This window comes from Hippoglossus hippoglossus, chromosome 8 (genome assembly GCF_009819705.1).
Source record: "Hippoglossus hippoglossus isolate fHipHip1 chromosome 8, fHipHip1.pri, whole genome shotgun sequence".
In the NCBI taxonomy this organism is placed as follows: Eukaryota; Metazoa; Chordata; class Actinopteri; order Pleuronectiformes; family Pleuronectidae; genus Hippoglossus; species Hippoglossus hippoglossus.
In genome coordinates this window covers 12,231,880-12,246,673 of record NC_047158.1, presented here as the reverse complement: position 1 = coordinate 12,246,673, position 14,794 = coordinate 12,231,880, and the positions used below count along the sequence as shown (strand labels likewise).

Sequence of the window (14,794 nt, the reverse complement as noted above, 5' to 3'; positions counted from 1 at the left end):
AAGTACAGTAATGAAGTAAATGTACTTTATTACATCCCACTTCTTCTCCACTGCTTCCTGTTGCATGCTCCTGAGGCGTTAGTCAGCAGAACCTGTCTCAAGTCTTCAGCCTCGTGCTCAGTGCAGTTCAGATAACTGTCCTGGCTGATCAGTTCAGCTACTGGAACTGACTGATCTTTAATCAGTGGCCTTAATCAAACAAAGTTCATGCAGTAGCCAAGTGACTGAGGTTTTGGCCGCCATCCTCGTCATCCCTCAGGCTCGAGTTAAAAACACACACACACAGAGAGAGAGAGAGGCAGAAAGAGAAACACTCACTGTGTTGGTCTAAGATGTTGCCAGAATAAAATAAGTAACTGAACACAGTCCAAGTGACACAAATAACTTTCACCCTCTAATACTATGTTAACATTACTTTTAATACTCATATAATGATGATACTCACCACTTCCTTAAACAGGCATAAAAACATGGAACTTATTCAAATCACTGATTCTTGAGAACTGGAGCTAAACAGGTTTTTAAGGGATCCTGTTGTGCTCATTTCCAGCTCTGTATTCCAGTAAATCAGATTTGACCTTGATTTAGGGTTTTAAAAAAGTCCTTATATCAAACTGTCTGTTAAGCGGACCTGCAGTTCTGCATCTATCTAATAATTCCAGAAATCTCTGTCTGTCTGAATGTGGACCTTACATCTCAAGAACCGTTCATCTTATTGGCTTCACACTTGGCATGTGTATTGTTCAAGGCCTCAGGAAGCCCACTGTCAAATTTGGTGCGATTTGGACACGTGATACGTTCAATTTTAATAAACTTTAAATAAACAGACGACCAGCGCTCTGAAGCAGCGGCGGCTGTTACTCATCAACGTAAGTGACGTTGATGATTGTGGTCAAAAGCGTGTTCTTGACAAACTGATTCTCCACTCAGGGGTTCTGCGTATTGAGTCGAGCTTCGCCGACCTTTAAATAAACACGTGAACAGCTCCTTGTGCAGCAACCCGCAATTATCACAGGCCAAACAAACAGCCCATTCCAAACATTTAAGGTTTAGGACAGCCACTGCACTCGTCGGACTAAATCTAGCAATATTAGCTCAGCTCTCCTTTAAAAGCCCACGTTCTTCTGTTTGGCTGAACATCTGGAGGTCTTTTTAGTTTCTGTCTCACGTGGATTATTTTTACATGTTTACCTGAAACATTAGCCACAATATGGACATCTGAAAATGTAACATTATATACATGAATATGAAAATAAAGAAAAAAGCATAATAGGTCAACTTAAAAAATGATAAACACTGAGTATAGCCTTTACTTTTGGAAATCTGGATTTTAAGCAACCTCCCGGCTGTAACAGGTTTTCAGATTTGTTTTGTCAACACTGTTAGATGCCAAAGAATATATATCCATTTTATAAATTTAGTTCAGGAGAGATAAAAAAACAACCCTATCCTCTTGATTTCTAAAATCCTCCATGAACAAAAACACACATATCCTCCTGTTTATCATGTACAGTTGCCAAGTTATATATATGCAGAGTACAGGATTTAAAGAATCCCGAATACGTACTCTAAACATCATCAGCCCATCTCCAATCCCCGACTCTCCACAGCTAAATTCACCCTGCTGTGCCGCATGTTTTGTGGTAATGGCACCGCGGCACAGTTTGGCCGGGTACTACTTCGATGTGACTCCACAGTTCATTTCAGGCACAAACTGTCTCAGTCACACACGTCCCTTTCACTGAAATACAGTCCCAGCTTTGTATGTCTGCAGGGAGTTGCTGGCAGTTTTGGGTGTTTCTCATTAAGGCTCATTATATTCATATTTAGCATTATTAGCCTGGTCAGCACACGGAGCAGCGAGAGCAGAGCAGAATTAGAGACAGTGAGAGAGAGCATTGGAGCGGTCAAATCTGTTTTAGGGGGATGGTCCAAGACAAGCTGAGAAGTTCCCCTTGCTGACTTTTTACCTGCTACCAATTACAGCTGAACTTCAGTACATGTGAATGTCTAGACATCGATACCACATGTTAGCGCGGGCATCTAGAAGCATTCAGTACAACTCTGAAAACTTTGTCGTAGCTAAACTTAAAGACCTTTTCAAACGTGTGCTCGTTCACATCCAACAGCTGCAGAGATATGACAACATGAACTGTTATCATCTGTTGGGCAGAGTGAACGGAAATCAAATTTCCTCCCTTAGACATTTTAGATGAGTCACTCTCTCACACACACAAACACACACACACACACACCGAACACAGTGGGTGATGGTAATATCCGTAGCATAGTTGGTCATAGGATCCGTCCAGCAGACATCAGCTGTTCCTTTTCTCACTGTATGTGTGTATCTGCATTTGCATGTTTGCATTTCATTCTACATCCATCTGGATCTGCGTGTCCCTTGTTCTCGTTGCTCGGCTCTGTGTGTGAGTGTGTGTGTGTGAGTGTGTGTGTGTGTGTGTCTAAACGCACAATGTTCCATGTGAGTTAGCACGGCACCTGCTACTGGCCCATCGTTGCTATCATTGTGTTGCATCAGTAATATGGGGGTGAGTCTGGGACACTACGTTGGAGCTCCCTCAGTCTTGAACAAATCAGTTGTTTCCATTTTGTGGGTGAATGATGATGAAGGGGATTATGTGATGGAGACACTGAGGAGTTCAGGCTCTAAAAGGCTTAGATGTTTTGTATGTATTACACTCTGGAGGAAGTCTAGCAGAACAGATTTGAATTTTCCCTGTTGGAATATGTGAGTGAGTCGTTTTGAGTTCCTGCTCGTACGCGTCCCACAGAGCAGGTGTCCGTCCCACAGAAGTGGGCTAAATCCTGTGCACCTGTGTTCTTATGAAGCTGAGGAATTTCTCCACAGCTTAATCCTCCTGATGAGTTTCAACCCCTCGCTAAAAAACCACGACCCCCCTCTACCCCACCCTTTTTTTCTTCCATCTTTCCCAGCAACACCCGTCCTCCCTCTTGCTTCCTCCTTCTCATCTTGTTCTTTCTTTTCTCTTGTCTCCGTCTGTCCTCTGTGTCCCTCTGACTCTCCTTTTCTTTTCTGTCTGCAGGGAATAGCCTCTGTTCTACAGCGCCGGTCTGACAATGAGGAGTACGTGGAGGTTGGACGCCTCGGACCCTCAGACTACTTTGGTGAGTTTAGTGACTGGCTCCCATATTCGCAGATCAAAATCTATCGATGGTTTTCATCATGTCGTCACTCTGGCATGTCGTGTAGCCGAGTCAAAACTAAAGTGACTGAAGTGTAGCATGTTATGCTGCGTTAATTTATCTGTATAACTATATAGCTGTAAATTTCACATCCATCCAGGGATTTTTAAGCAATTTTTTGTCTCTAAAACAGTTTGAATTTACTGGATAGTAGAATTAACCAACTACATAAACCTGTACTCCAACAAAATCTCATTTAGTCTGAAAAAATTATTATCAAATATTTTGCTGATTATTTTCTTGATTAATGGTCAATCATTTCTTCTGTATCACAAAGTCAGATGACAGAACATGTTTATGACAAGTTCCCAGAGCCCAAGGTGATGTCATGTGTTGTCTTAAGAACAGTATGAAACAAAACGTTATTTATAATCATATTAGAAAAAGAAAAACTATAACCAGAAATGTTTAGGCCTAAAAATTATGTAAATGAAATGTTGGCAATTAATCTTTCTTTTGTTTGATCAATTCACTAATCACTTCAGCTTTAAGCAAATTACCAATTTTTTTCCAGTTTTTGCCATTTCTGTCAACAAATCAAAATATGAGTAAAAGCATGTGGAATTAAAACACAATATCAGTGTCATCAGTGATTTGGTCCTTTAGTTTAGTCTCTAGATGCAGAAAATAAAAACAGGAAGCAGACATTTATCAAAGATGCTGATCACAAGATGGCATCAGAATGATTTATTACACATTCAATAATAGAGAAATGGCTTGTATGCAGATTTGTAACACATCTTCTCTCCCTCCTCTTCTCCATCCCCCAGGTGAAATTGCCCTGCTGTTGAACCGTCCCAGGGCAGCCACCGTAGTCGCCCGCGGCCCCCTGAAGTGTGTGAAGCTGGATAGGCCCCGCTTCGAGCGTGTGCTGGGGCCGTGCTCAGAGATCCTCAAGAGAAACATCCAGAGATACAACAGCTTCATTTCTCTCACCGTGTGACAGGTCGGCCCCCGTAGGGCCCCACCAGCAGGGGAGGGCGACATCAGCATCAGAGTTTTGGTCGGTGGGTGGGACGGGATGAGGATGTGGGGTAAAGGACATGGGTTTTACATCTACAAAAACAGGGCACACATTTCCTGCCTTTTTTTCCATTTTGCGCATTTCTTTCTTTTGATCTTGTGCACTTTGACTCGACCTGTGCTGTCACGTAGCTTTATGTCAACAACAACATGCAGGAGTGTGAAAATCTGAGCGGGGACGGAGACCATTCAACTCATTATGTTCGAGAAGTGAGTCGAATATACAGCACAGCGTGTCGACTGTATATGAAGCATGCTTCTAGGATGACAAAGACTGGCGTTTGCACTTGTGTGAATTTATGAAGGATATGGATGAATTCAGGAAATAAGAAGGAAGTTAAAGTCATGTTTACGTGCGGCGGGAGGAAGTGAGTTCACGTTTCTTTGCTCGCTGGCTGTGCTTTGCCTTTTTTTTTTCACTTCTGAGTGTGTGTGGTGTCATTTCTAGGTCAAACCAGACCAGCACTACACAGACCTCTGTTCCCTAAAAATGTAGATTTAGAAGAAAACAAAAAAGTTCTTGCTTGTTTCATTTTCAGTCTATCCTAAGTGTGCTTTTTAGGGGCTGTTAGAGGCACTGATATATGTTGAGTTAAGTTTTTAATGTGTGGTGTGTGGCAGTCAAATTCATTCACTTAGTTGCTTTCTTTTTCTCGAGAAATCCTCTTCGTCACAATATTCCCCCGGAGCGGTTGGGTCCGAGCCGCGAGCCGTGTGGAGCTTCCAAAGTCGCAGTAGGGTTGTCAGTCCGCACAAACGCACACAAACATGACACACACTGACATGGAACACACAACCATACTGTATATGCTTACCCTGTCTCAGGACTAAATGAATCTTCAGCTCTCACACACACACACACACACACACACACACACACACACACACACACACACACACACACACACACACATGCGCCTGTGTGTCCTACCTGATGCTTTTTTAAGCTGCTTTTGTTCTATGTTATATTGCTAGATGAAAGCTTTTGCACCACTTTAGAGTTCATAACATTGAGTTAATGCAGCAGTTTGATTCAACTGTTTTTAAGAAATGACTTCTACGCTATAGATATATTAAAGAAAAAGGTAAAAAAAATTATAACTATATGTGTCTATATATATATTTATATATATACACACACACTTGTGTTTCTTTCCGTTGATCAACTGTAATCCGTCTAAAGTTGCACAACTGACCCAGCGACTGATGTTGTATAAAACGGGACCTTAAGAAACAAATCTTTCTGTATTTTCTCTCTCTGTATCTCTTTCTTTCAAATATCAAACCATCTTGACAAAATAAAGATAAGCCTCTGAAATCCTTTTGATTGGAGTCATTATTTTCTCCTGATCAGCCCCCTCCCTTGTCCCTCAGTGAGTGTGACGCCTGTTCACATTCTTGCCCCTTCATTTATCCCAACTTCTGGCATCCTCTCATCCTCTCATCCTCTCCTGACCGGACTTAGTTCTGTCGTTCCCTTCATCTCATCCACCGGCACTTTCAGTCCACACCCTTGCTCCCATAGATGTTATATCTCTATTAATCTCCCCTTTCTTTTTCTAGGGAAACTGTCCTCTTCACTCACACTTTTCTAATTCTTCCCAGAGCTTCCATACCACCAACAACCCCCCCCCCCCCCCCCGCTCTCTGGCTGCCTCCACTCTGCTCTTTATCCTTCTCACATTAAGCTGAGTGTCAGTCATCCGTCAGTGGGAGCTGTCAGAAAGCCTCAGAGCTCCTCCCAGTCAGTTTACACCACAGCGGAATAAAGCCTCTACAGCTTTGACACATTCCTCTTCATCTTAATGCCCACTAAATCAACTGAGGAATGTGCCCCCTGCTCGTCGACATGGAGTGTAAGACCCCCCCCAACAAACACACACACACGTACACCTTCTTTCCTTTGACAGTAAACACACATGAACTCATAAACACACGCTTTGAATTTGGGTTTTTCTTCTGTCAGCAAAAGGCAGGAAAACCTTTAGGGGCCGACAAGATTTGTCAGAAGTAATATTTTTATGTGCAGCCACTAACATGTAGCACACACGTTTTATGCTGTGTCTTTATTTCAGACCTCACTGACTCGTCATTTTAAAACTGCTGACTCTTAAAGAAATCCTGTTTTCTTGGATCACAGTTTCTGTCACTTGGGCCTCTTTGAAGTTGACGCTGCTCGTGTTTCAGTTACGCGGCAAACTAATCTCACAGCTTCAGAAACATTAGGTTAAATTCTCATATGGCTGAAAGGTCTGGAAAAACCTCTAGATGGTGAAAGTTAAGAATTAACTTTAAGGGTCCACTGAAGATGTCCCAGTCTTAACAGGTACTGAGCTCAAATGTCCATCTCCATGACAACTGTGGCTCATCATTGGATGGAGTCAGTGTGAGTTTATGTGGATGGAGAGACTCCGTTTACAGAGAACGCCTCGAAGTACCTGCAGCATTCCCAACCGCTGTGCCCCTTCCAAAGAAAGCATTTTTGATAACATTGGTAACGCCCAAATGAAAACCCAACCTGAGCTGACCTGAGTTATTGTCTGTGTGTGTGTGTGTGGGCCAGTTGATGTCTTGGCCCTGTGCCCATGCAAGAATAGGAGCGCACAACCAAATACATACACCTCTACACACTCTTTTACCACCTTTTAATTTAGGTCACTTGGTTCCTTCATAGATCCATATATGTCAAATAGCCCCCGTGTTCAGCCACCAACACACACAAGGTCAACAACGGCCAATCAAAACAACAAAATGGATAATCGCTGATCACAACCATCCAAAGCGTCTCAATTTTAGTTGAAAGTATCCAACGTGGAAACTGCAGGTAAAGTGTAAAGTAATTATCTTTCCACTGTACATTTATTTTTGTTAGACGTCGTGTCACTTTGTCTCAGCAGATCACTTGCGTGCAGTTAGTGCGATGCATTGTTAAGAGAAAAACAGGGTTCCAATTTCTTGGCCCATAATCCACCTTTCCAATAAATTGCAATAAAATCTGATCTGTGTTTTTTTTGCGTAATCCTGCCAACAAAATTACAAACAGACAAATTAGAGTTAGGGTCTCGACAACCACTCATTGAAAAAGAAAAGAACAGAAGCACAGACAAAAAGAAAGTCAGGTTGTTAGAAATGCAGTTGTAGAGATGTTTTAACACACACACACACACACACACACACACACACACACACACACACACATTCAACAGCATTTACAGCTCTTCTATATGCAGCACTTTTCTATCACACATTTTTCTCAATCTGACAGAAACAGCCGTCAATAATACAAAGCTCTGTCTGTGCCGCTCACTCTCACAAAACTGAAATGGTTCATGAGAGGAGGAGAGCGTCAGTAGCAGACTTAGGAGGATAAATGACCCCAACTGCACCATCACCGTCCTTCCACCCCCCCACCCCCCATTTCATTTTGCTGCTGCAGCTTGGCTCTACTACAACTTCCAGCTACTCCCACATTTGAGTATGTTTATTGCAGGAGTCTTGTGTATTTTGTTGTCCAAACAAACAAAAGACTCAGTGAGTTGGTGGGGAGGAGGAGACGGAGTAGACGGAGAGGATGCAGCGGATAAAGGAGGAGGTGGAGAAGGAGATGAACATGCACCCGGGGGAGGAGGAGGAGGAGGAGGAGGAGGAATGTTAAGAAGTGCTGTGCCAGCTTCAGTGACAGGGTCTCTAATTCTTTCACTTGGTTTTCTAAGTGCACTCCCGAGTGGTGTGAAGTCCACTGAGAGGCACTAAAATAAATTTTAAAGAATTTGTCCCAGCATGGGAAAATTTTGCTTAAGTGCACCGTCCCCCCCAAATTGTTACGTTTTATGTAACAATTGCCAAGAAATTTACAAGATAAGATGGCTGGGAATTATCTGGCGTGTGTGTGTGTGTGGGCATACTTTCATGTCTATTCATTGCATCCCATAAACAGCCACAGCCACCCATGGTTTCATGAGAGGATGTTTTATTTGGTAGTGCATATTTAGATGTGACACAGTAAGTGTGTAGCTCTTGGGCGTGCGACCCTCACCCTTCGTCTTTAATTTCTCCCTGATTCTCCCCCTTTTGTTTCCTGTCCTCTTCGCCCGCACTGTGTTCCCATAGCCGATATCTCCACTCCCCTCTATCCCCTTGTCTGGGGAGATCCAGGCTAATTAAAATGCCTGCCAACACTAGGCTACAACCTCCATTGATTCTCCCTCCTCCATGATCCCCACACCCATGGTGGAAAGGAAAATCAACCCCCAACCTCCTGCACTAATGACCACAGCCTTTGATACGCAGCTCTTTTCTTGTCCAGATATATTGGGTGTGGCGACCTGACTGTTCCAGAGCAGGGTCAGCCGGGCTGGGTCGAAACTCATGGTCCAGGGGCATCTCATCTCTGCCTGCTCTCCGCTTTAGCTGCTCTGATTCTCAGCTCTAATCGTGACCTTCCGGGGTCACAGGTCAGCACCCAGGCCTGGCCACAGGTGACTGAGCAATAGTGAGGCTGATGGGATTGAAAGGTTAGGGATGGGGGGGGGGGGGGTGTCGAGCCGAGGTCAGGGGGAGAAGGAGAGTCAGAAATTGGGTCAGGAGATCATCACAAGGTGCGGTTCAGTTCAACAGCAGCCGCTCTGCATAATGACGACCAAATCACGCCTTGGTCAGACTTTAGCGATACTCAAGCAAAGTTCGATAAATGAGGATTCCACTAATTCGGCTTTGCAATTGTTGACTGAAGAAAATAATCTAAATCAAATCTTCTATCCACGATGCGACTCAACCACTGAGAGTTTGGTTTGAGATTTGGGTTTGTTACGATAGTGGCAGAGATGAGGAATCAACAAGTGACACCACTTGAGGCACTTTATCAGACTTTCAGCTCCATCGGAAGCCGCAGAAGACTTTATACAACTTTGTGTAAAATCACAGCAGCTCTCCTTTGAAGAGTCAATCTTCTGTCTCGTGAAACTAACAACTACCGGCCAACTGTAAGTCATTGAAATGATTTACTTTATTATGTCCTGTCGCTGTCTCTGAAGTGACTCGTCTATTGCTGTTTGTCCTCAGTAGGAATAAAGAAGAAAAAGAGAAGGCGATGAGATACCATCTGTTTGTTTTTCTGCCTTTCTTTCCCAAGCTTGTTATCGTTCCTCATTTCCTGCTGGACGACAAGTAAATAATTCACATGTATACATGTACCAACACCGAGTCCAGGCCTCCCTGCCTCGCCTCGATTTTGGCCTCAGTTTCAAAGCTCTCCCCAGCCAACTCAACCTTGGTGACTCCCCTCCGAACGACGTGTAGAAAAAACAAACAAAAGCCCCAAATGTTCTCCCGGCGTTCTGCGTGCTCAGAGGGGGGAAAAATGGGTCAGTAGCATTTTTCTGACTGAGATATTCCATCGTGCACATGACTCTGCAATCTCCTGCCCACGTTGATCCCGACCCAGCACAATCCATCTCTTCACTTTGGCCCTGACTCGGCTCCCAGGGGAGGCAGCTCAGCAATTGTCTCAGTTGTTTCTTTTTTTTCAGTGCCTCCTACTCTCTGAGGAACCGTTTGGGGTTTTGAGTGCAGATCGTAAAAGTAGCCGAGCTCTGTTCTAATCACATTAGCAAGATGAAGGAATGCAATGAGCAAAGAGTCCCAGTCGGATTGTTTCGGAAATGAGCTCCAAAGCTCACTCAGATATGGATCCTCGGCTTTGAAACATTTCAGATGGATGGATTGCTTCAGTCTCTTGAGATACGTGCACTCAAAGCATCTTTTCCCTCCAAATCCATTTTCAGCTTTTTAGGTGTGATGCTGCAGATTGGAGCGGGTGTGACAATCTACAACTGCCCCCCCCCCCTTGGGATATGTGATTGCTTCACTAAGTAAATCCTCCCATCTCAGAAGATCCCCCCCTCATCCCCCACAACACAACCCCTCGCTGCAGGTGTGCAAAGTCACATGGAAAAAAAGGCTGTCAAGGCCACCCTAGACCTCCAAAACCCTGCAAAGCCCCTCCTCGAAGTCCCCCAACATCCCGGCTGTACCCTGAGCAATGCCCCCGGGGGGTGAGGCAGTAACTGGGGAGCCAGTGGGAGTCCACAGGGGTGACTTGGCGCTCTCTAAACCCTGCAAGAATGTGTGGATTTGAGTGAGTGCAGTAACCAGAGAGCACTCTCCCCTATCTTTAAGCCCATAATGGAGCCACTTCCTGTTGATAATCAGTTTGTTGTGATCTCCCTCCGCCTTCGGGATTTTGACACTTCATCTTGAGTCCCAGGAGAGAATGGAGAGGTGTTGTTCTGGTTCTGCTCTGTGTACCATAATGACAATATGGGCTGGCATCAAAGGCTTGGGGACCAAAAAGGGTTATTTTTCTAAATTGAGTCGTGGATGCTGCAACAAACCTCAGGGACGCATATATGTACATGTGCACCTTCATCCTGTCATCCTTCATTCAGTGCATATAAGTCACGTGCCATCAAGGAGGACAATCCCATACTCACTTCAGGTGTATGTAAAAGCACACCTGAAGGAGTATGGTACCCTGGGGCTGATGATACGATAAGTAACCAGGTGCACCAGAGTGGATTCTCTAACTCGTCATAATCACCCTCTAGTTTAGGGGTTTTCTATCCCTCAGCTCTGTCATGGATAGCTAATGTCGCTTAAGTCGACCATAGAAATCTCTCCTTAATCCCCCTGATACACAACCCAGCCCCCTCTCGCACACACACATCACCACTACCATCATTATGACCACCAATGGTTCCCCTATATCTCATGGTCCCTCCACCAACAGTGGGTCCATGGCTAGTGACAGACAAGGAATGGAGGAGGAAGCGTAAATGACAGTAAAAGCCCGATCTGACATGCCAATTGGAGTAATTATGGGCTTAGAGGCTCCTAATAGATTTCTGAGGACAGCTTTGCATGCACCCACCGAGAACTGAGCTTGTCTGTCATGTGCCCTATACCACCAACGTGGTGCTGATGCCAATGCCGGTGCCTAAATGAGAACTGGTTCCACAAATTTCCAACAAACAGTCGCTGAACCAAAAGTCGGAACCGCTGGTCAAAATCTTTGTCAAGACTTGACTGAAAGAAGCAGCAGCAGTGAGATGCTTTCTGATGCCTCCAAATACGTGATGTAATGAGTGACGAAAATGAAGTTATAAGCAAAGCAGTAGCACAATGAAATTAACCATCCAAGTAGAAGTAGCCAATTCTGAGTTGACTTGGCACTGGCAGTGCAAGTAGAATCAAAGAGAGGTCTCGTCATTGAACCCACTGATGATGATTTTTGCTTCAAAAGTGGTTTCTGTTTTCACTTCCACCTTTTACTCATGATATTAGATTCTTGCCATTTGTTTGCATGACTTTTCTCTGCAAGTCAAAGCCATTTCTTTCCACTCGCCGTTGCTGTACAATCCTAAAAATGCTCATATGTTTATTATGAGTGTGTCCTTGTATATGTTTCCTCATTTAATCTCCTTATTTCAGGGCCATTATTTTCCCATTGGCACCAACAGAACTCTTACATTACATTTGTGCCACTATAATATCTGCACTTCATACATTTTCCTCCATCCCCCTGGGACCACAGGAACACAAGGCAGCTCTGCCCCCCCTCCCCTGTCCATTCCACATCGCCCCTGTCCCGGCTTTGATGTCCTCCCTCCATGAGCCTGATTTCTGACTTTGCCGTTTTCTCCCCTTCTAGCCGACAAACCCGCCGAACATGGGGACGCAGTGGGAGTTCCCAGAGTTTTAGGGGAATTGAAGTGCAGAGAGGAGGGGGGGGGCGGGTTTGGGTCAGACCACCACAGAGCCGGGGAGACCCCTGTCTTCCTCCACGTCGGTTCCCACCGCTCCCAACACGGCACACACATGTTGAAAAGGTCAGGCCTTGATAGACAACAGAGCACCGGCAATTACGCTGTTATTTCTCAGTGGCTGGAAGTCCCCTGTTCCCTGTGTGTGTGAGTGTGTGTGCAGAAAGTGAGAGTGCTTTTTTTTTCCGCTGGAGAATAAAGAGGCAGTGTTTTAAGGGAAAAGGAGCCAGAACAGGGGGAACAGGGAACTGCATGTAAAGACTTGTGCCCGGATTGCTTAATGTCTGTCTGTCCATTCGTGGAAATTGGAGAACGTGCACGAGAGAGTGCAGGTGTGTGTGTGTTAGTGCATATACTGTTCAGTGTAGATTCCCACGCATTCAGACTACTAGTGTATGAGAAAATGCATATGTGCGTGCGTTCATACCTGAGCTACAAGTCTGATTTTGTCTCTTAAGTGGGATTTCCTTTCCTCACATCTGGAGTTCGCCGTCTCCTGCTTCCCCTGCACTGTTGCTGTCGGACGCTGTGGTCACGAGTCCATCTCTGACCTGAACACCGGGGTCGAAACCCTGGATCCCGCAGGAGCTGAACGTGCTGCACACACACAGAATTCCTCCAGCGTGTGTTCCCAGTATTTTCTCCAGTTCTCTATGGATGGCTTTCATGGAGGAGTGAAAAAGTCAAGGAGAGTTATGACAAGCGCGGACCGCAGTTTGTCAGATCTGGGGAATCACACGGAGAGGATGCTGTGGTCTCTCATGAGCTGCTGTATGCGTGATGTGTTGCAGCTGAACGTTCGCCCTGCTCACCTCGTATCGCCAGCTACGTGCATGTTTTGATCCCACTTGACTATACACACTTGTGACCTCTGAAAGAGCAGCTGGGCATTGTGCCCCCTGAATGCCTGTACACCTATAGTGCCTTAAAGGAAAGGGGGGTCCAAAGGGGTGCAGGGAGGCCCCACAGTGCACTTCATTCAGGTTGCTATGCATGTTAGAGAGATGAATGCCAGTAATCATCGCTATAAAAGAGCAGCCGTGTATAGGACCAGTTGGATGTAGGGTTCCTGTACCCCCCCCCCCCCTCTGTCCTCCCCCACCCCCTACTGCTTAATATTCAATGAACAAGCAGTGAAAGTGTGTGTGTCTCTATGTGTAAATGTGTGTATGTGCACTGTGCGGCTACTTTTGCAGACGTTGCCCTGGATATGCACTCTGCTCTGGATAATATCCAAGTCCAATCTATATCACTACCAGCCTCTGGAATGTACCTTTGCTCCTGGGAAATTTCACCTGAATTACTTAAGTGTGCAAGTGAGATAGAGAGAGAGAGAGAGAATGTGTGTGTGTGTGTGTGTGTGTGTGTGTGTGTGTGTGCGTGTACGTGTGTGTGTACGTGTGTGTGTGTGTGTACGTGTGTGTGTGTACATGAGTAACCCAACCATAAATGTTACTGCTGTTTCTAATGGGCCTATTAGGAGACATCAGCTCCACACTACAGACACAACCCACTAATGGAATCGACTTTGTCATCACAGACACTGATGAGCTGGTTTGGGCTTCAGTTAGCTTCGCCTAATTCTACCCTAAGGAGGAGGGAGGAGATCACTCGGCCGCCTACAAAGGACCTGCTCCTGGTGTCCGTGACTCATGCGTGCTGGAGATATGGCTGGGCGGTGCTGGGGGAGACACCAGCCTTAGATCTGTGTTTGTTTCCCTGTTGCAAGGCAATCCGCCCTGTAATCCACTCGGTCTTTGACATTACGAGGTGTCGTAGAACTGGGATGCCCAGTGGAAAACATGTCATAGCTTTCAGTGGAAAGGAAGTAGTTGCAGGTATCGTAACTGTCGTGAATATGCAGCTATCAGTACGCTGAGTTTCTATTGTCGGTGCTGCTATCTTTTTATGGTTCCCCCAGTGCACGCTGAGGTGTGAGATTCTCTGCTTTCATCACAGGGTTTGGGTTCAGAAACGCAACCAGATGCAATTTCATTTACCTCATTAATAGCCCGTCCTGGAATACTTTTCTTCATAATGGCACCGTTACCCCATCACCTACTTCTGTCCGCATGATACATTATCTTTTTTGGAGTTGAAAAAGGTCACAATCTCAATATGGGGTTCAACAGACAAGTTTTACATCCACCGGCATGCAACCTCTTATCGCTGCTTCAAGAATCTGAGCTCCGTTTCCCCAGAACGACGATCTGGGTGAGGCAGCGTATTCAAAGAGGGAACGTTTAAAGTGTCATTACAACGCACCACAAATCCCCCACCTCTTTCTCTCCCTCTCTCTCTCTCTCTCTCTCTCTCTCTCTCTCTCTCTCATTTTCTTTCTTCTCTTTTTTTAATTTGACTTTATTTAATTTTCTCACTCTGTATCTCCTTTATCATTTTTATCACTTTCTTCTTCCTTAATCTCCATCCTCATTGATTTGTGCCTTGAAACCGCCACTGCAACTACAGTTCACACGAAAATACCAGCCTTAAAAAAACGGTTTGTCTCACAAGGTCAAGACTGCTCAAGTGATCTCTCCCTCCTTCGAGGGAAATAGACGATAAGAACAGACAGACTTCATCCAGTCTAAGAGGCACACTCCAATCCCTCAGGGCCAGGCAATCCGCATCCAGCACATTCTTAAAAGATTCCCCCCCCTTTTTCCTACACCTCTCTCACTGGGAAATATGTGTGGCCCGGGGGAGAAACAGGAGTCATCTCC

At 45.1% G+C, this 14,794-nt stretch overlaps 1 protein-coding gene across 2 annotated transcripts in view; it reads left to right on the top strand.

Annotated features, from left to right (window-relative positions):
• Nucleotides 1-4,714, top strand: part of prkar1b (protein kinase, cAMP-dependent, regulatory, type I, beta) — a 60,285-nt gene extending 55,571 nt beyond the window's left edge. For both annotated transcript variants that reach the window (XM_034592446.1, XM_034592447.1), the window contains 2 exons: nt 3,069-3,150; nt 3,999-4,714. In XM_034592446.1, coding sequence (XP_034448337.1) covers nt 3,069-3,150; nt 3,999-4,171 — 255 coding nt within the window. In that variant the 3' untranslated portion in view covers nt 4,172-4,714. The remainder of the gene's footprint in view (nt 1-3,068; nt 3,151-3,998) is intronic.
• Nucleotides 4,715-14,794: the final 10,080 nt, after the last annotated feature.